Consider the following 18,327-nt stretch of genomic DNA (forward strand, 5'->3'; position numbering starts at 1 on the left):
TTGTGGTTTTCGTGGTTGGAGGTCTGACCACGAATATTTTACCCACGAATGAAGCGACCTTGCCTACCTTTACCTGCAGTGCAGGCAGCTACCACGAAAATATTACCCACGAAATGTCTCAATATTGCTGAACCACGAATATTTTGTCCCCTGAAAATTACCCGCTAAACGGTACAACTCTGCGTAGAAAGGGATTGGAAACGAAAGTGATTCACGTGATGTTTTACAATGAAGTCTACGTAGTGGCTCTGGGACCATCCTTGTATCTCTTCATAACTCCCGCAAAAGCCCGGGAAACTTATTGTGTCCGATGCATACATCTCAGAGTGACCCCCATTACTAAATCACAAGCTCCCTGTTAGTAAGTATCAATTGAAAACGGAAAAAAAAAACTTGATTGTCGTAAAGTAGCTAGAGGTACACAGAGCGCTTCTTCATACTTGCGTTCCTATAGTACCTATGATATAGCTAAGGCGGTGTAACTAAATAGTGTCCTGTGTCCCAATGGCCTCAAGTATGAGATAAAGGTTGATGATTAGCAGCATAACTGCTTGTGGACTTCTTATAGGCAGCAAAACAATTCTCATGAATTCACGTTAACCCTTCATGTTAAAAAGTAAACCTCGATTAAATCGCGGAGATACACGGATGGTACTTCGAGGGTACTTCTGTTTCCAATCCCTCTCTACTCTATCTATGGTATGACTGAGCTGCATGCCTAGCACAGCGAGCAATAAAAACTAAACCAGACTTGAAACACTTGAGAGCAGAGTTTTAGTAGTACATGAGACATGCACTACATGTAGCTATGGACTAGGATCACAGAAAAGAAGCTTGGAGTCTTAAAAGTATGGGTCCTGGAGTCTTGGTGCTAGGATAACAGAGTAAGCAACTTCCCAATACAATAACACTTTCTACTTTAGTGACCCCTTTTCTGGAACAGGATCACTTCAGCTGCAAATAAGTGCCTCGAACAGAGGCCGCGTGTAGCTAGCTCAACGTGCTTAGTTTGTTCGCTTATTCGACAATGATAACGAAGCTTTAAACGTTGATCCAGGTGAGTAGACTAAGGTGTCACACACAAACCAACGAGAGCACTGAAGTGCTAACTCTCAGCTGTTAACATAAATATATGAAGCATGGAAGCTGGCTAAGTAGCAAGTAAATTCTAAGTAGACTCTAGAGGCATGTTGAGAACGGAGTTTTAGTAGATGTTATATACGTATACATGTACATGTAAGCAATGAAAAATGAAATTCTTAAGTAGACTCTAGAGGCATGCTAAGAACGGAGTTTTAGTACATGCACTATGGACTAGCTAGGATCACAACAAAGTCAGTCAGCAAAGAAGCTTACTTAGAGTCATTAGAAATATTGCTCGTGGTATGTTCTGGGGCTAGGTAAGCAAAGAAGCAGCAACCCTAGGGCTGTATTCGAGGCTAGCCCTGACACTACTACAGCTGATCATAATTCTAGCTTTCTACTGTAGTGACCCTTTTCCATTGTTCCTGGTACAAGATCACTTCAGTTGCAAATATGTATATCTACCTCGAATAAAGGTCGCGTTTAGAACTAGCCAATGTGCAAGCTTCTTAGCTTTTGCTTGCTTTTATTCGACAAAGAAATTTTAACAACAATATCTGCCACTATTAAAACTACTTGTTGTGTGAAGGCTATCCATGTTGTAAACACAGATCTCTAGCATCCAGGTGAGCAGGCTCACAAATTACAAACAGACAGACAAACAAACCAACGGACTACTGTATCTGTGGCCGCTCACACACCTCAAGAAACAAACCAACAGACCGCTATAACCCACTGGCCGCGGCCCGGCCTTGAGTTAGTTATACTTTAAGCAAACCTTAGCTTTCTTCTTCTCCAGCTCAGCCACGGTAGCTGCTATCTCCTCTATTGCACTATCAGCCTGGGTAATCTGCTGAGTCAGCTCTTGGACTCCTCCCTTCATCTCATCCAGCTCAGTAGACGACTGTTGACGAGCACTCTGTAGGGGAGGGGGGGAGGCAATTTGAGTTGCGGTAACTACAATGTACATTGTAATAGACGTTTAATACCCGAGCATGAGACTAATAAAAGATAGCTACATGTAGGAGATAAAATGCATGGGAAATAATACGTCATATACTGTATAACATAAACATGGCAAGTGCATAGACGGTCTACGCTAAGACACTCTTTTAATTTCAAAGATAAGGAGCATCAATTATGTACCCCAGGAAAAGATGAGGTGAGGACTACACAATCTATACTCAATGTCAATGTACAACGAGTATGTACAGTGTATATACATGTAGTCATTAAACTCCTGTACAGTGCAACACTCAGATTTTTTTTCACATTTTGTTGCATATCTTCTAAAGCAACGTTGATTTGATCTATTTGAGTGCAGGTACTAAAAGTTCAACTATTGGCACTTCCATTAGACCACCACCTGTTACATCATCAATATAAAATGGTTGTCTGAAGATATGTACCTCCAAAGGTCTGTTAGGAATAGAAGTACCCTATTTGCTTGAGTTAAGATCTGAAATTTGTTGTGCATGAACTTGAGTATAATTATTGTTCAACTTTTGAGCTTCAACGGAAGTCTAAAAAGTAAATACTGCATTTTGGTGGCAAATAATTTCCTAAGGAATACGACTTTCGAGGTTAAGGTCAGATTATAAAAGCATGTACTCAGTGGAAGTACGACACGCGTGCCTCGATTAGGATAATTGCCTTTGCAATAACGTTGAGCATGGGCGGATAATTGAGGCATAATTATGCCCACGCTCAAAGTTATTGCAGAGGCAAACAGCCTAATCGAGACACGCGTGTCATACCTCCTCTGGCAAGTACTACAATAGTGCACTTTTCATCTGTATACTCTAACTTACAGAAGTTAAGGCTAGTCTCTTTTTGCTAGAAAGGCCATTCTTGTCTAAAAAACAGTGATTTTGCTCCGCTATGCTACTTTTGCTGACATAAGCAATGATATTTCTGTGTGACATCCAAAGCTGATGTGATGTCTATCTGCAACTACACTGTTGGTATCGGTCATTCTGTGTCACAGGGGTGTGGCAATTGAGCTTACTACGTGGCCAATCATCGCCAAAGTCAACTCTCTTTGGTTGTTGCACTGTACATGTAAGGATGTACATGTATGTTATTGCATCCTCAACAATACAGTTTTCATGTAGGTAAACTATTAAGGATTGCATCTACGTATAGTGTCAATTCTCTCCCCCTAACCACGTGCATACACAGACTCTTGATATTTAGTATCATTTTCCGCCCCCTCACCTCTGCCTGCACAAACTGGAATGCAATGCTGAGTCTAGATAGGTGCTCCAGCTCCCTCATGACCTTCTGGTATTCCAGGTAAGATGAGCGCTCTTCCTTGAGCTTACGAAGCGTTGGTGTGATCTCCTCATTCAGAATCTGAGAGGGTATCGAGGGATATGTAAATAAGTATCAAAGCAGTATCAAGTGGAGTTTGTATGGTGATTTCTAGTCAAGGTACGTACATAATTATGTATAAGCTGTTATGGCACTTTAAAAGTACTACACATTTTTGGTCCATGTATGTATATATATATATACATGTAAGACTGTAAACTGACATGTACTGTAGTTAACCGTTGAACCGCCCATATCAAATATCGGCCCACCCCTTGTTTAGCCTAAATGAAGCCATCAAAACAGGTGGGCGGTTCAACGGTTAACTACGGTAATATACAAACAGGGAAATTTTCTGCTACGTCCAGTAAGCTCATACTAAGCCAAATTGGGATATAAACAACACACAAACATGTTGCCCGTGTTGCATTGAACCTCAAACACTGACCACTGAGATTTCCTTCAGTTTAGCATCTTTCTTCTCAATTGTTTTTTGCGCCGACATCTTCTTACTCTCGTACATCCTGGTACCAGCTGCCTCCTCTATCATGGACAGGATCTACAAGGATACAAGAGGTGTAAGTGTGTGTGTACATGTAGATGTAAATTTATGCAGACAATCCTGTTCTACATGTACGTGCATGTACACACAAATAGTTTAAATGGGGTAGTGATCTGATTAGAGAAGGAACAGGTCAACAGCACAAAGATGTACATGTAACTTAACACACGTACTGCCCCAGTATAATTACAGTTTAGAAGACTAGGAACTTTTGTAGAGCACACGTAAAGCAATTTACTGAGTACTAGCTAGCTCCTATACTGTATGGGTGCTGCTGCCACAGTGCACCATAATTACTCCTTACCTCAAGAGGCTTCATGTTGAGGACCTTAGTGATCCGTCCCTGCATAATGAGGAAGTGAGGGTTGTTGACGTTGAGTTGGACCGACCTGAACAGGTCCTGCACTCTAGAGGGTGTGGCATTGCTCCCATTGATCAGGTACTTATTGCGACCACCAATCACAACCTACATGTAAGAGGGAGTGGACAAGAGTAATCACTATTAGAAACACTGAGCTACTGTACATACATAATTTTATACTATAGTAAGGTCTATCCACACTGGTTATTAGAATAAGAAATAAGACTACGTTGTAATAATTGATCATCACCACCATAACACAATTTCATCAGAGGCAGCAGGGCAGAAACAGAGCCCCACCATGAATGCTTTGAAAGATCACAGGGTACATGCTAAGAAAAAATCACTCTGATAAACTGTATCCTCAGATAAGACAAAACTACACAATAGTTGTACTAAGCTCCAACCAGAAGACATACCTGTCTTGATACAGTGAGCTCATCATAAGACTCGTAGCCGACTGGACTTTGTTTCTTATCTCTATTGTCAAATGTGATGGTGACAGTTGCCTTGGTAACACCTGCTTGCCCAGATTTGTACACCAGTTCCTGAAGACTACCAGCACGTACCTGAGGTGAGAAATACGAATACCGTATAGCGGGTATATTTCGAGGGTATAAATGTTCGCGGTTTTCGCGGATTGAGCCTGTACCGCGAAAATTTATACCCACGAAAATTTATAAAATCTGGGCGTGTTCAGTATTATTGACCACACCTATCGATAAAAAGGGGGGAAAAAGGCTGAAAGAAGCTAGGCCTGGATTCGAGGCTAACGGTGTGGAGGTACAGCTGCATGTTGATGTGCGCATGCGCCAAAAGGCTGGAACTCAGACCACGAAAATAAAATCCGCGAAATCCTTTGTAGAGGTCCATCCGCGAAAATTTATACCCTCGAAATATACCCGCTATACGGTACACAAACATTAGTTACATAATGAGGAGAAAAGGTTGGCAGGGTTCCATACAAGGTGGGTGCCCTGGGATCGCCCCCCTCCCTATAAATTAGTGATGTTGTAAAAAAATGTATGAACTATACCAATCTTTGAAGCACAAAAAAATCCAGATAACCATTCCTCAACAAAATAATGTCCCAGGAGGGGAGGAAACCCGGATCCCCTCAATTAAACGTTTCCCCCTCCAAAAATCTTATATGAAACTTTGGTTGGACCACTTGTTCGTGGCTTTACCGCAATGTTTACAAAAATGGGAGGGGCTGGCTGGCTGGATGCTAATCACTGAGACCACAAGACTATTAAGGTAGGGCAAGCACAGCTACTAAAAACATATTGTCACACTCCTAGCTAACTTAGCTAACTTAGGAACCTTACCCCCATCCAATGTACTATCGACAAGACATGAAACGGTTTTGTATAATTATAGGGGAAATCCCTAATCATGTAGCAGTGTTATTACACTTTGACGTACCATCTTTCTTCTAATTTATACAGCGACACTTGACAAAATATTTACATGGAATTAATACATTAATACATAACAGGAAAACCCCACTCGTGTTGAGGTACGTGACACTTGAGGTGAACATTAATACGATGTACAAGTATGCTGTAAAAATTTACAAAGGAATGAACATCGCACAAGTTTACAACGTCATGTACGCCCTAGGATTTCAAGCTAAATATGTATCTAGGATATCCAATAATATACCTGAGATAGATTGGATATGCCTAAGAGGAAGCAGATGGAGTCCAAAATATTAGATTTCCCACTGCCATTCAGTCCAGTGATTGCATTGAATTGAGGGTCAAATCCACAGATCTCTGTCCTCTGGGCGTATGACTTGAATCCATCCAGCACAATCTGTTTCAAATACATGCTCTTGATTGATAGGACAGGAAAACTTAGCTGTTAGCTAAATAGCACAAGGTACGTAATATTGATGTACAGCACACTTCAAATAGAAAACCTCAGCTGGTAAAGGGCATGCGCATTAAATTTAGTTTACGGATGTGTAGCAGAAGATTACGGAGATAAAAAAGGAATTCACACCCTTTGATTTCTTTCACCAAGGAGACGGGCAACCAAGGAAACTCACCAAGACGACAGTAGCCAAGACAACAGCTCGGACAAAGGAAGACCACCAGGTATATTAAAAGATGGCTGCCGTGCGTATCTAGTCTGTTCTATACTATAGAGTAGATAAGTTTCTCATAGATTAGGCCAATGAAAGCCTGTAAAATAATAAATCAAGTTTCCTGTACTTTGCATTTGGTGGCCATTTTAACACACATGTGGTCAGTCAACCATACATCTGTACAAGGGACAGCTGCTTCTTTGGTAGGTCCCCCCCATATCTAGTAACTCATAGCCATAGCGTACAATGGTTAATAACCACTGTACCCCCACACACGAAAGACACTCAAGTATATTTCTTCCACCTATTGTAGTGTACTTATCCACTATTGTGTGTTTACGGTAAAATTTCACACGGAGTATATAAACTGCCTAGTTCCCCTATAAATCTGCTTGGTTCAATACTTGGTTGAGCCTTGTCGATGTCGTAGTGACACTATTGAGTTTGAGGTTGTGTGTGCAATCACAACCGGTCAGAACTACGTAGCTACTCAGCAATTTAAGGAATGTGTGATAGAAGAGCCTGTACACTGAATTGCTGGAGTAATTTGTTTGCGTTGTGTCACCCGTGCAATATGTGTGTAGTTCAGGTTCTCTGGAGTTGGTTGAATAAATCCCATACTTTATTTAATGTACATGTACTGTAAATACATAATCTTGTTAGAATGCAATTAGTAAACCTACTGGTTGTGATTAGTCGTTTCATTTGACATAGCAAAAAAATGGGGAGGAGGTGAGAATTACGTGTAGACGTGTAGACATGTATGTTCTGCGTTTTAGTGACATTTTTCGACACATTATACAACAATGTTATTGTATTACATGTACATGTAGGTTGGGAAAATAGTTTATGACAGATGATCTTTACCATTCACAGTTACTTTGGCTTTTGTAACTGCAGTGATGTGCCCACACTGGGTCGTGGTGGTTGGTGCTAACTACCTCTAGACCACCACTAGACAAATAGATCAATTTCTATGTCTAAATTACTACAATGTACCATATTACTACAATGTTTTGCGAGCATCAAACATTTGCGAACTTTGCGAGGGTTGATCAATTCGCAACAAATTATTAAATATACACGATCCTTGCCAGAACGCAATAGTTAGATCGCAAAGGGTCAAATTTTCTGATTATTTGGCTCATTTGCAAAGGTTTTTCACCCGCAAAATATTCTAGTAATACGGTACATACAAATTATAGGCAAATTAATTTTGTGTGTTAGAGATTGCTGATAGAAAAATAGCAACCGCTTTTGCTGGGAACAGCACTGTAAATACACTGTACAGCATACACTGTACAGCAGCATTATTTTCGTGGTGGATAGAATACCATCTCTCCCAGTACGTACTTTTCGACACCATTCACATTGTCAAGCTTGGACCATTCAGTGTACTCCTTCCAAGCCAAATATAACGATAACAGGGCAAAAGCTTCTCCTTGACACGCCCACCACATTCTAGAAGTTTATTCATGTCTATTGTATGTACTGTACCTTCCATACACATACATAATTATATAGTAACATATTGAAGTATGTGACTGTTGCTGATCATTAATTTTGTATTCAGAGTACTAGCAGCCAAGGTTATTGATATGATCGATCAGATTTAAGGGAATGTTTCCATGGTGGGCCATGGTACAAGCTTATGTTAGCCCCTTGTAACTATGGGGTCCTTGTGGTTTCAATACTTGTGAGAAATTCTCTTGGCAGCTCCCATACACAACATACCCACTTACTCTTTCAGATATTCCAATTACTCTGTGTGCAGTTTTGTTCAATCCACCCCTGTGGCCTATTCACAAAGTCTTCTCTGTGGCTCAATTACCCACACAATGAATGAGCTTGTGGGGGCACACTACAGCTTTGAATGAAGCAATGGGTACCATCTCACTCTTTGATCAAAATTCCATCTGTTTTGAAAATGGGGACAAACGTTTTGACTGCATGATCTACTCATGATTAACTTACGCTACGATAGTTTAGTCCAGGGAGTGTGTAGCTGGAGTGCATGTTTTGGGGAGTGTAGATTGCTCCATTGTCTTGCAGGACTAAAATTAATATTGTTTTTTTTCCTCACAGGAAAGGCATGAGTGAGATCAGCTCAACCACCGTGACTCAGCTAGAGGATCCTTCAAGATCTATGCAAGTACAGATGCTACCTCCACAGTCAGCCAGAGGCACCGACATTGGTGGCACAGTGGTGCACACCGTCACCCCAGCCATGCAAACCTCAGTAACCAATCCATCCAGCCTTCTAACCTCTGTAGCAAGACAAACCATCACCCCTGAAGTGTCTGCCCAGATCACACAACTTACAGGCTTGAGGCTCCCTGCTGATCAACAACAGAAACTGCTTCTGGCCGCTCAACTTCAGCAACTGACCAAGTCTAGTGGCTCGCTTCCTGCAAACACTTCGTTTGTAATTCAGTCGGCTTTCCCAGCTGGCAGTATCGCTGTGGTGTCCAGCGCTCATGATACATCCAAAGTGTAAGTAAAAAAGATGGACATGTGTAGGGAGGTAAATTACTGAAGGCAAATGCAAGGAAATAATACTGTACATCTGTGCTCAAGTTTATGTTTTCTCAGCTGTTACAAATGTCTCATATCAATTGCCCTTGGTGGCTAGTGATAAGTGTAGTGTGTGGTATCATGATCAATGATAAGTGGATGTGTAAATTAGCATAGTCTAAGAACTGGTGATTTATAATGTCTTTTCTGCCTGCTGTGTGGTTTTGCTGTTTAAGTTTACATTTCAGGCCCCTGTTATTCTCACCTAGTCTCGCAAGTGCGATGTTTTCTTGGAGGAAACGTCTCACTATTGCACTTTGCCGGCAGATTTGACTATGTGTATAGTGGGTATTTTGCCAGTTACCATAAAATGAACGTGAAAAGAAGGATAATAATTATTAACTTTAAGAAGGCTAATTAATATTTAATGTTGCACCATACCTGGCTGCGAAGGAACTCGGTTGCAAAGAGCTGAGACCCAAGCAAGAGTCTACGTGTGATATTGGTTAATTAACGAGTATCTTGCAGGTTACTACATTCCTCAGTGCAACAGATTCCTCAGTGCAACAGAATCAGTGCAATAGTGACCAGACATTCCCTCCCCCCCAAACGTCTGCTCGCGAGACTACTTCTCAACAGCCTGGAAGTAGAGGCTAACTGCAACTCCCACTATTATAATTATCTTATTCAAGCACCCCCCCCCCCCATATAATTCTCATAAACACTTCAATTAGCGCTATTATCAGCTAGCAACAATTGCACAGTATATCAAACCACATTTTACAAAACTGTAACCAAGACAGGTTGTTGTGCATACGATCTTGCAAGACACCCACTCACTTTTGCAAGGGAACTTCCTGTTGGAAGCAATACTGAATTCCACAGTTATCAAATTAGTATCCATGGAGATTAATATAAAACGAATAGCTGTGGTAGAATATATAAAGGTGTAGAGGAGAGAGTGATTGAAAGAGCTAGTCAAGACTGCAATACTACTTAGTCAGGAGCAGTCGCTTTGCAGCGTTAATAGATCTATATCAAGTTGCCTGAGCAAGACCATTCAAGTCTGCAAATTTTTCTCTACAGTTTGTTCATCACCTGGCTTGATGCTTAGCGTAATGCAGTCACACGGGCAAGGTATGCCTTACGAAGCTCCTCCACCTGCCTGCGTATACTCAACTAGTCCCTACCAGCACTACCCTCCTCACTGCACAACTCAAGTACATCTTCAGCAGAGCCCCAATCATCTTGGATCACTACCGCTGCAGCCCATGAGAATAAAGGCCGAGCCTCACGGTCTGCAGGATATGGCCTACTCGTGTCTAGGGTGAATAACCTAGCTAGAGCTAGAGCTAGATTGCGCTGTATCGGATTGTACTAGTTGTAGCTTTGAGCTGGAAATGCTGAGTCGGCATGTAGCTGGTGAGCCTGGACAAAAGTTTCCATGGTTGCGGGAATGTAGCTACCAAGGGGACATTCCTATAGCAGGAGCTAGCTAGGATGTGCAGGAAACTTAGTGTGAATCTGAAAATTGTGTGTATGTGACTGGTTTAATAGTGTGTAGATACAAATACAAATACAAGAAGACATTGAATTTACAATCTCTAGTTTCAGCTTAGAATCTACGCTGGTAGCGCTAATGCTGCAAATGATTATCTGCCACCACTTTAATTATTATGGTATGTTTTCAATCGTAATTATTTCGTTATTTTCCTTGTTTATAGGTCGAGCCAGTTTGTGTCCCCTTATGTTGACACAACGGCTGGTATCCCCCAGTCGACCATGATCAGTCTACAGCAGCAGCAAGGGCTTCAGTCTGGTTCCTACTATGAGGCGTCTCTTCAACAGATGGGAATGCATGGTGACCCTTCAATGCAGCACACCACAAGGGCACATCCTCAGACGGTGAGTGTCTGCTCATTCAGGTTAATTGATACCATCTGTACTTGGCTTGGGGTGCAGTAGTGGTACCTGACATTGGGAACTTCAACGTGTGTACTCTACCCTACTTGTTACAGTATTTAATTAAACAATTTCCCTGGGCATAAGCTTCTTCTTGAGGTTGTGACTGAGACTGTTGTATTGTAATCCTATTACCTGCATTAATAGGATGAGACCGGCTGTGGAAGATACAGCTTGGTAGTGTGTTAGTATACTTACTCCGTCTGTGGAGGATGCAGCGTGGTAGTAGGTTAGTATACTTACTCCGTATTGCAGTAACCTTTGGTATTTTCCCTTTGGATAAGTTACACACTCGGCATTCTATCTACCCTTTTCTAGCATTCTCCCCTTAGGACTTTAGAGTAGTGTTCTTGAATAAATTACGTGTACTCGGCATTCTATCAACCCTTTTAGCATTCTCCCCTTAGGACTTTAGAGTAGTGTGGTTGCATGCTCTAGGATAAATTAGGGACGGCTGCTCAGACATTATCTTTCTAGTACTTTCCCTCAGGACTGTGGAGTAGTGTGGTTGCATGCTCTTGGATAAATTACGTGCACTCAGCATTCTATCAACACTTAGTATTCTCCCCTTAGGACTGTAGAAGTGTTGTTGCATGTTCTTGGATAAATTACTCGGCATTCTATCAACCCTTCTAGCTAAGTTCAATTGTCCTCCCTAAGAGGCAATCAATTGTTTCTATTGTATTTAGTGTTAGGGAGTGTTAGCGGAGATCCTGCTATCCCATTCTTATGAAAATGATGTGGTTAATATCCTCTATATAGTGTACACAAGCCTAGATGCAAAGCTGGTGATGTATAACTATCAAGCTGTATACTTACTTTTACGTACATACACGTAGGTCGTACGCAATTGAATGTACTGATTGTTAGAATATAATTGTGAAAAGTCTTAGCTAATTCCTGCCACCATGCTCTCACTTTTGTGACCTGTAATTAGGCTAATTATTGGCAACATGCAATCAATTGTCACGTAATTGCAGACTGAAAACAGTGTCATTCCATGCCCAATAGTGATCACTACCCTTACAGAGAAAGGCCATGTTTGTATTATACTAGCTACTCCTCTAATTGATATTTCTTCTGCCCTGAGCACCTGGTAAATTGTATTACACTGGGCTATGTACTTTCACTTTAGTCTGAAAATTACCCCATCCCCTCCAAAAATTGTGAAAGTATTGTACATGTATTATTGGTTGCTACTGAGTTTGATTAGTACTCATTATTATTGCAGGTCCAATGGTTGCTTGAGAACTATGAAACTGCTGAGGGAGTTAGTCTGCCCAGGAGCACTCTTTACAACCATTACCTGAGGCATTGTGCTGCGACTAAGATTGACGCTGTCAATGCAGCAAGTTTTGGGAAGCTTATACGGTCCGTTTTTATCGGACTGAAAACAAGAAGGCTTGGTACCAGGTATGCCTAATTTACGTAGCTCTTATATACTTCATTTTATCTTTTTCTGTTCTCAATTACTTTGTTGTATAACTTGAATAAGCTGAAGCCATTTCAGTGTATATACCCATGAAACCCATGAACAATAATTGTGACATAACACCCTTCCAGGTTGGTTGAAAAATTGCATAACACACTGTAATACCTTCTGTGTAGGGGTAACTCTAAGTACCACTACTATGGCATCAGGATAAAGCCTGACTCACCTCTGAGTACCTTCCCAACCGATGAGGCTGAGATGCCTACAGTTGCAATGAGACAACCTTCTCAGTCTTCTGCAAGGTGGGCCATCACAGTTTCTTTTATGTTTTAGGTCAATTTTTGCTTAAGTGAATTCTGACTTTGTGACTGCCATCTATAATTATGCTGAAATTAATTGATTCATTGTCCAGCAATTGTTGTCCAACAGTGTGCCCCCAAATTGAAGCAGTCATCATAATTATTTGTACATGATCCCTCTCACAGAGAGTATGTGTCCAATGACAGCCCGACTGAAGCAGGAGATGGAAACACTCAGCCACAGGATCTCACACCAGCACAACAGCATCAGCAGTATCTGGGGGAGACCAAGCCAGAGCTGACACCATTCCCTGAGATAGACTGGAATGGATTTTCTGTACCAGGTACTGTCTTGTCCCTTGCATGCACACGTTTCATTTCTAATTCTCAATGGCTAGTTATGACCTAAGCATTGATGGTGAAATCCTCTTATTCAACCCTTGTAATATTGAGTATTGCAGTTCAGCATTTAGTATCAAAACTAGTTGCATGATGTTGTTTCGTAGCGTCTTTCATCGGAACGTTGCGGTTCATAGTTTGATCATCATACATACACTGTAACTATTGTGGTAATTTTATGCTGTACTAGTGTTTAGCCTACATCTGCTAATGCGGTAACTGCTACTAATACAAGGACAATTGTGTGGTTCTTCTAATGATAGCGCTGCCATGGTACTAGTCACCCCTTTATGAGACTATTGTGGTAACTTTCATGTATTAGCAGCGGTCCAATGACATGACCTCACCACTTAAATAAATGGTCTCAAATTTTGCGTAGCCATGTAGGCAAAGGACCACAACAAAGTTACGAGCTATATTCAAAGGGCTGTCCAAATTCCATGGTTGATTTCTAGGCGATATCCTTTTAACAGTTTGTGCAGTAAATTAGTAAAGTAATATTTGTGGGTTGGTGAAGAGAAATTCTTGGAACTACAAATGTGCTTTCCAGGAACTTCTGCCCTCACAGTATAATTTGGCCAAGTTTCCATGGCAACCAAGGTTGTCCTTTGTTTGCCCTGAGATATTGGCCCACACTTAGAGTGATTCCAGAATCTAGATATTATTTTTTAGTGCACTCTTTATGTGGGTATAAGATCATTCCCATGGAACTTCCTGTTGTGCTTCAAAGGAAACTTCAAAGTCACAAAGTTAACTACATTAATTGTATTGCAGTGTATAAAGTATTGAACAGTTCTTATCAAGTCTATGACCATATGTAATTTTCCTTCAATTAGGCTCTATTACACAAGATGACATCAGCGAATTCACTGCCATCTACAGAGAACATTGTGAGGTAAGAAGAACAAGTTTACTAAATTCCTGGTAGTTACAACACTTCCAGAATTAATTATGTTTCCTGTTGTTGGGCTCCCTTCCAGAATTAATTATAATTATGTTTCCTGTTGTTGCAGGCTATCTTGGACGTTGTGATCAACCTCCAGTTCCAAATGGTGGAGAATCTGTGGCACCACTTTTGGGCCGACAGCAAGTCTTCATCTCCACCGTGAGCATTGTAACATTCATGTACACTACAATGTATATAATAATGTATGTACACAGCTTATTATGTGTGAGTGTTAGTGTACAAGCTGGCTTTATGTTATGTCTCAATGAACTGTACACAAACAAAAAGTTCTGCTTCCATGCATGCAGTGCGGATCTCTCTTTTGACGAGGACAATGACCATCAGCTCCCCAAGCAAAAGTTGGTCCTGTTAGCCAGCTGCCAGCCTGTGGTGGCCTATCTTAAACACTGTGACCACACTCTCTACCAGTGCATTGTGGATTATCTCATCCCAGAGGTCCTGCACCCAATACCGGGGACACTCACTCAGGCAATTCGAAACTTTGCCAAGAGTTTGGAAACTTCTCTCTCAGGCAGTCTGCATGGATATCCATCAAAATTTGTCAAGGCCAAGGTACATGGTGTCTCTTATCATGTTGCCTATCACTTACACAATGTTCTGAGGGTCATTGGTCAAGGCTATAAGAATTTGTAGGGCATGTAAACTACACATGTGGTATGTCCTGTTTTCATAGCATTCCCTTACTCTCTTTGTGCATAATTGATTAGCTCTGTCTGTAAGCTGCATGCTCCTTTGGCCTCTACTCTGCCACACTTCTTAGTTTACATTCCAGGGGGTAGCTCTTGGTTGCTAGGAAGGTAGGAAGGAAGGAAGGAAGTCTTAACAGCTGATTCACAATTAGTATAATATGTAGGCTGTGGCTTCTGTTGTCATTTGCTATTATGTGGGCAGCTGTCTGGGTTTTTGGGTTGGTGTACTGAGTATACATACATTCTCAGCTCATTCTTGTATTGAAAGCTCTTGTATATGTCATTCTATGGTGCTTTGTATGTGTGAAAAATAATTCTTGTGAGAACTCTTTATGTGAAATTTTATGGTTAGGCCTTTTCTGCTGGGTAAAACTAGGATAGCACCACTCCTGTAGCTTTTTGGCTATGTATCGATAAACCCTTCAATTGGTCTAGAGCTGTTTTTCATTCCTTAGACACACTGTGAAGCCAGAATGGATGCATCGTTGGTATAACACTTGGCACTGTTTGCAAAGCCATAAAAACAATGTCAACAACTCCATTTAATATAGAGTGTATAAATAGGTCACCATGTTTCACTGTGCTTCACAGCCAATGTTAGTCTACTATGGGCTCTATTGTGTAACTTGATTAGCCTGTGCTGGTTGTACATGTAGCTCTAGGATACCAGAGTTATGGTGAAAACATTTGCTCTGAAGGGAATGTAATCATTATAATATGCTAAAATTCAGTTTGGTATCATATTACATGTGGTTACCACGGAAGTTAAACTAAGGATTTTTTCCCACACCTACATTGTACCAAGATTAGAGCATAGAAATATGTGACTAACTGTTGTTTTATTCTGACCACAGATTTGCTCAGTGGTTGCGTTCTCTCAAACTCTTCGCCGCTACACATCTCTGAACCACCTCGCTCAAGCAGCCAGGGCAGTCCTCCAAAACCCTTCCCAAATTAGTCAGATGCTCGCAGACCTCAACAGGGTTGACTTCGTTAATATTCAGGTAAGTATAATTATGGGAAAATCAACAATGCACCTATTCTTTGGCTGTAATTCTAATAAAGTAATTTGTCGTATCATGTAAACATGTTATTGTTTAGGTTGCTACAATCACTCCAATAGCCCACAGAACATTTTCGGTTGTATTTGAACACTGCCTTTTAAATCTGAAATCTCACATGTACATAATGCAATTTACTTGTTGCAGGAACAAGCTTCGTGGGTGTGTGAGTGTAAAGAATCTCTAGTGGTACAGTTGGAGCAGGACTTTAAAACGACTCTGCAGCAACAACAGTCTTTAGAGCAGTGGGCTGTTTGGCTGGAGGACGTTGTCAATACTGTACTAGAGCCGTACAGTGGGAGACAGGAATTCGACAAAGCTGCCAGAGAGTTTCTACTCAAATGGTCATTCTATAGGTGAGTTGGAGGTGGTCGCAGACATACTGTTTTTGTGCAGGCTCAAAGCTGTAGGTCTTTTGTTGACACAATAATTTTCAATGCTTTGTTTAGTCTGCTCGCCCACCTAAGCAGCTTGTACTAACGCCTACAATATCGCTTGTGTTCATATAAGTAACTGCTATGGTATATATGACAAGTTTCATATTTGTAGCAATGTGTCAATCAATCAAATTCTCATCTGTTTATAGCTCCATGGTGATCCGTGATCTGACGCTTCGCAGTGCTGCTAGTTTTGGCTCTTTCCATCTAATTCGTCTGCTCTATGATGAATACATGTTCTTCCTTATTGAGCACAAAGTAGCTAAGGCTACTGGAAGGACACCGATTGCTGTTATGTCAGAGGTGAGTTTCTGCAACTCTAGTTCATGTAGCTAGGTGGTAAGAGCAGTTGTCTTTAATTTGCATGGTCCCATGTTCAAATTTCTTCTGTATCACTTTTCCCCCCTACGATTGTGTACAGTACATGTACAAACAACGTAGTAATGTGGTAAAGCTGTAATCAAGTTGTTGTGTAAGGTTTCAGTATTATGGTTTCAGTATTAAGATACCAGTTGTGAGGGTGATTGATATGAGGTAACAAGGTGTGCCTTACCACATAATACCAATATGTGGGTTCCATTTACTTTATCAACATTGCTTTTTGGTATACTCGGCTAAGTAACTCCTTACAAGGTAGAGAAGAGATTGCATGGGTTAGTCAATGGAAGCTTTAGCTTCTACTACCTGACTCTTAGCAACATTGAAAATAGCAGTCTTGTTTAGACTGGCATACTAATGATGTGTTGTTGCTAAGGTGAGATGAGCTAGTTGAGTGGGTGGGATTGGTCTAGCACAAGGGCCTATTCCGGAGTGCTGATATTTGGTATGTCAGCTTTGGTGCTGTTTCTGTGGGTAGACTGTTTCTGTGGGTAGATTATTTCTTGATTGCAGACATAATTATCTCTTAATTAAATCCAATGCGAGCGTTGAGCTTCCGTTAATGTGTTGACATTTTCCCACACAGTTTTCAGGCCATTCTAAGAGGGTCTTGGCAGCCAGTGAGAGTGTGATGTCTTCAGACATTCATCAAGATGCAGGTACTTTGAGAACTGGTCACTATAAGCTGATTGTGTATACATGTATTCAGTGTATAGGCATTGTAGTTATTGGCAGTGCACGAACACAGACCACTAAAGCTCACACAACATTGGTGTACATGACCTGTAGTTAATGGTTGAGTGATAGTTAGGGGCTTGATTCCTAAACAAGTATCACTTTGTGGTAACTGTTAAGGGTATCACCTTTGTAATTATACAAAATCCACGCTCATAATTGTTCTATGTGCTGTACAGACGATGAAGACTCTCCTCCATCCAACAAGAGGCAGAAGTTACAGTGACAAAGTGCCCTCAGTGGTTAACTGAACTCATCCAAAACTACATAATAATTATCCACCTATAATTATGTTAGAATATGTATTAGCCGCACTTTTATATAATCTTATATCTTATTTAGGTTTCATAAGTACAGTGAGCATTATTATTTTATCATTCATACAAAGATTTATTGTTATAACTTGTGACTTGACTGTGCATGTGTTAAAGGTGATATAAATGGAGGAAACCTTCACAGTTCACACATTCCCTCTGAATAGTGCACTGCAAACTTTTACGTTTAGGTATTTCAAATAGTAATAATTATGTATAATCATCATTTAGGATAGCTATAGTGCTAACAGTAGGGTTGGGTAATATACAGAGGGTAATAATAACAGTGCATGACCTGACATTTACTGCGCATGCGTGAATTATATACCGTATATGCTCGATCAGAGGCCGCTCTTGTATAAAGGCCGCACTCAAATAGTAGCCTTCCTTGCTAGCAAAATGAAACATTTAGTAGCCGCTCTCAAATAGTAGCCTCCCATAAGCCTCAGTGAACTTTGACTCTAGCATTTCTGCACCTGGCAGCCAAAAAAATTATTACTAGCAGCTAGCTACATGTACGTAGCTATGAGTAGCAGCTTGTTAGTGCTTCACAAAGACTTTCTCATGGCAGAGTTCAAGTTTATGCAGGTGAAAACAACTTTTGATGACAAAACTAAATTATCTGGAGCTAATAAACGCCGCTCTTGAACAGTGGCCCCTCTTGAATTGTAGCCTCCTCTTCCAGCAAAATGAAACATTTAGTAGCCGCGGCTCCTGATCAAGCATATA

General features: G+C 40.9%; 2 protein-coding genes across 3 annotated transcripts in view; one reads left to right on the top strand and one right to left on the bottom strand.

The window, feature by feature from the left end:
• Nucleotides 1–6,247, bottom strand: part of LOC135335433 (structural maintenance of chromosomes protein 2-like) — a 77,308-nt gene extending 71,061 nt beyond the window's left edge. Inside the window, exons 1-6 of the mRNA XM_064530923.1 lie at nucleotides 5,985–6,247; nucleotides 4,739–4,888; nucleotides 4,263–4,424; nucleotides 3,845–3,955; nucleotides 3,301–3,438; nucleotides 1,862–2,002 (exon numbers count right to left, since the gene is read on the bottom strand). Of these exons, the coding sequence (XP_064386993.1) occupies nucleotides 1,862–2,002; nucleotides 3,301–3,438; nucleotides 3,845–3,955; nucleotides 4,263–4,424; nucleotides 4,739–4,888; nucleotides 5,985–6,152 (870 nt within the window). The 5' untranslated portion in view covers nucleotides 6,153–6,247. The remainder of the gene's footprint in view (nucleotides 1–1,861; nucleotides 2,003–3,300; nucleotides 3,439–3,844; nucleotides 3,956–4,262; nucleotides 4,425–4,738; nucleotides 4,889–5,984) is intronic.
• Nucleotides 6,248–6,271: 24 nt separating this feature from the next.
• LOC135335436 (transcription factor RFX3-like) lies at nucleotides 6,272–17,690 on the top strand. 2 transcript variants are annotated; one of them, XM_064530927.1, is made up of 14 exons: nucleotides 6,272–6,421; nucleotides 8,497–8,904; nucleotides 10,650–10,830; nucleotides 12,119–12,300; nucleotides 12,496–12,621; nucleotides 12,805–12,962; nucleotides 13,854–13,912; nucleotides 14,031–14,122; nucleotides 14,272–14,536; nucleotides 15,528–15,677; nucleotides 15,882–16,090; nucleotides 16,321–16,474; nucleotides 17,136–17,208; nucleotides 17,464–17,690. In XM_064530927.1, the coding sequence occupies exons 2-14, from the start codon at nucleotides 8,504–8,506 to the stop codon at nucleotides 17,508–17,510; spliced, it is 2,097 nt and encodes a 698-aa protein (XP_064386997.1). In that variant the 5' UTR covers nucleotides 6,272–6,421; nucleotides 8,497–8,503; the 3' UTR covers nucleotides 17,511–17,690. The 2 variants fall into 2 exon arrangements, with proteins under 2 accessions (XP_064386997.1, XP_064386998.1); XM_064530928.1 differs by lacking the exons at nucleotides 6,272–6,421; nucleotides 8,497–8,904 and adding an exon at nucleotides 9,649–10,252.
• The last annotated feature ends 637 nt before the right edge of the window (nucleotides 17,691–18,327 follow it).

This window comes from Halichondria panicea, chromosome 4 (assembly GCF_963675165.1).
Source record: "Halichondria panicea chromosome 4, odHalPani1.1, whole genome shotgun sequence".
Classification (NCBI taxonomy): Eukaryota; Metazoa; Porifera; class Demospongiae; order Suberitida; family Halichondriidae; genus Halichondria; species Halichondria panicea.

Excerpts from the sequence above, each read along its gene's own strand:
- LOC135335436 (XM_064530927.1), top strand. The coding sequence starts at position 8,504 with ATGAGTGAGATCAGCTCAACCACCGTGACTCAGCTAGAGGATCCTTCA. Across the intron at positions 13,913-14,030 it reads TCTACAGAGAACATTGTGAG|GCTATCTTGGACGTTGTGAT; the intron begins GTAAGAAGAACA and ends CTGTTGTTGCAG. Across the intron at positions 14,537-15,527 it reads CAAAATTTGTCAAGGCCAAG|ATTTGCTCAGTGGTTGCGTT; the intron begins GTACATGGTGTC and ends TTCTGACCACAG.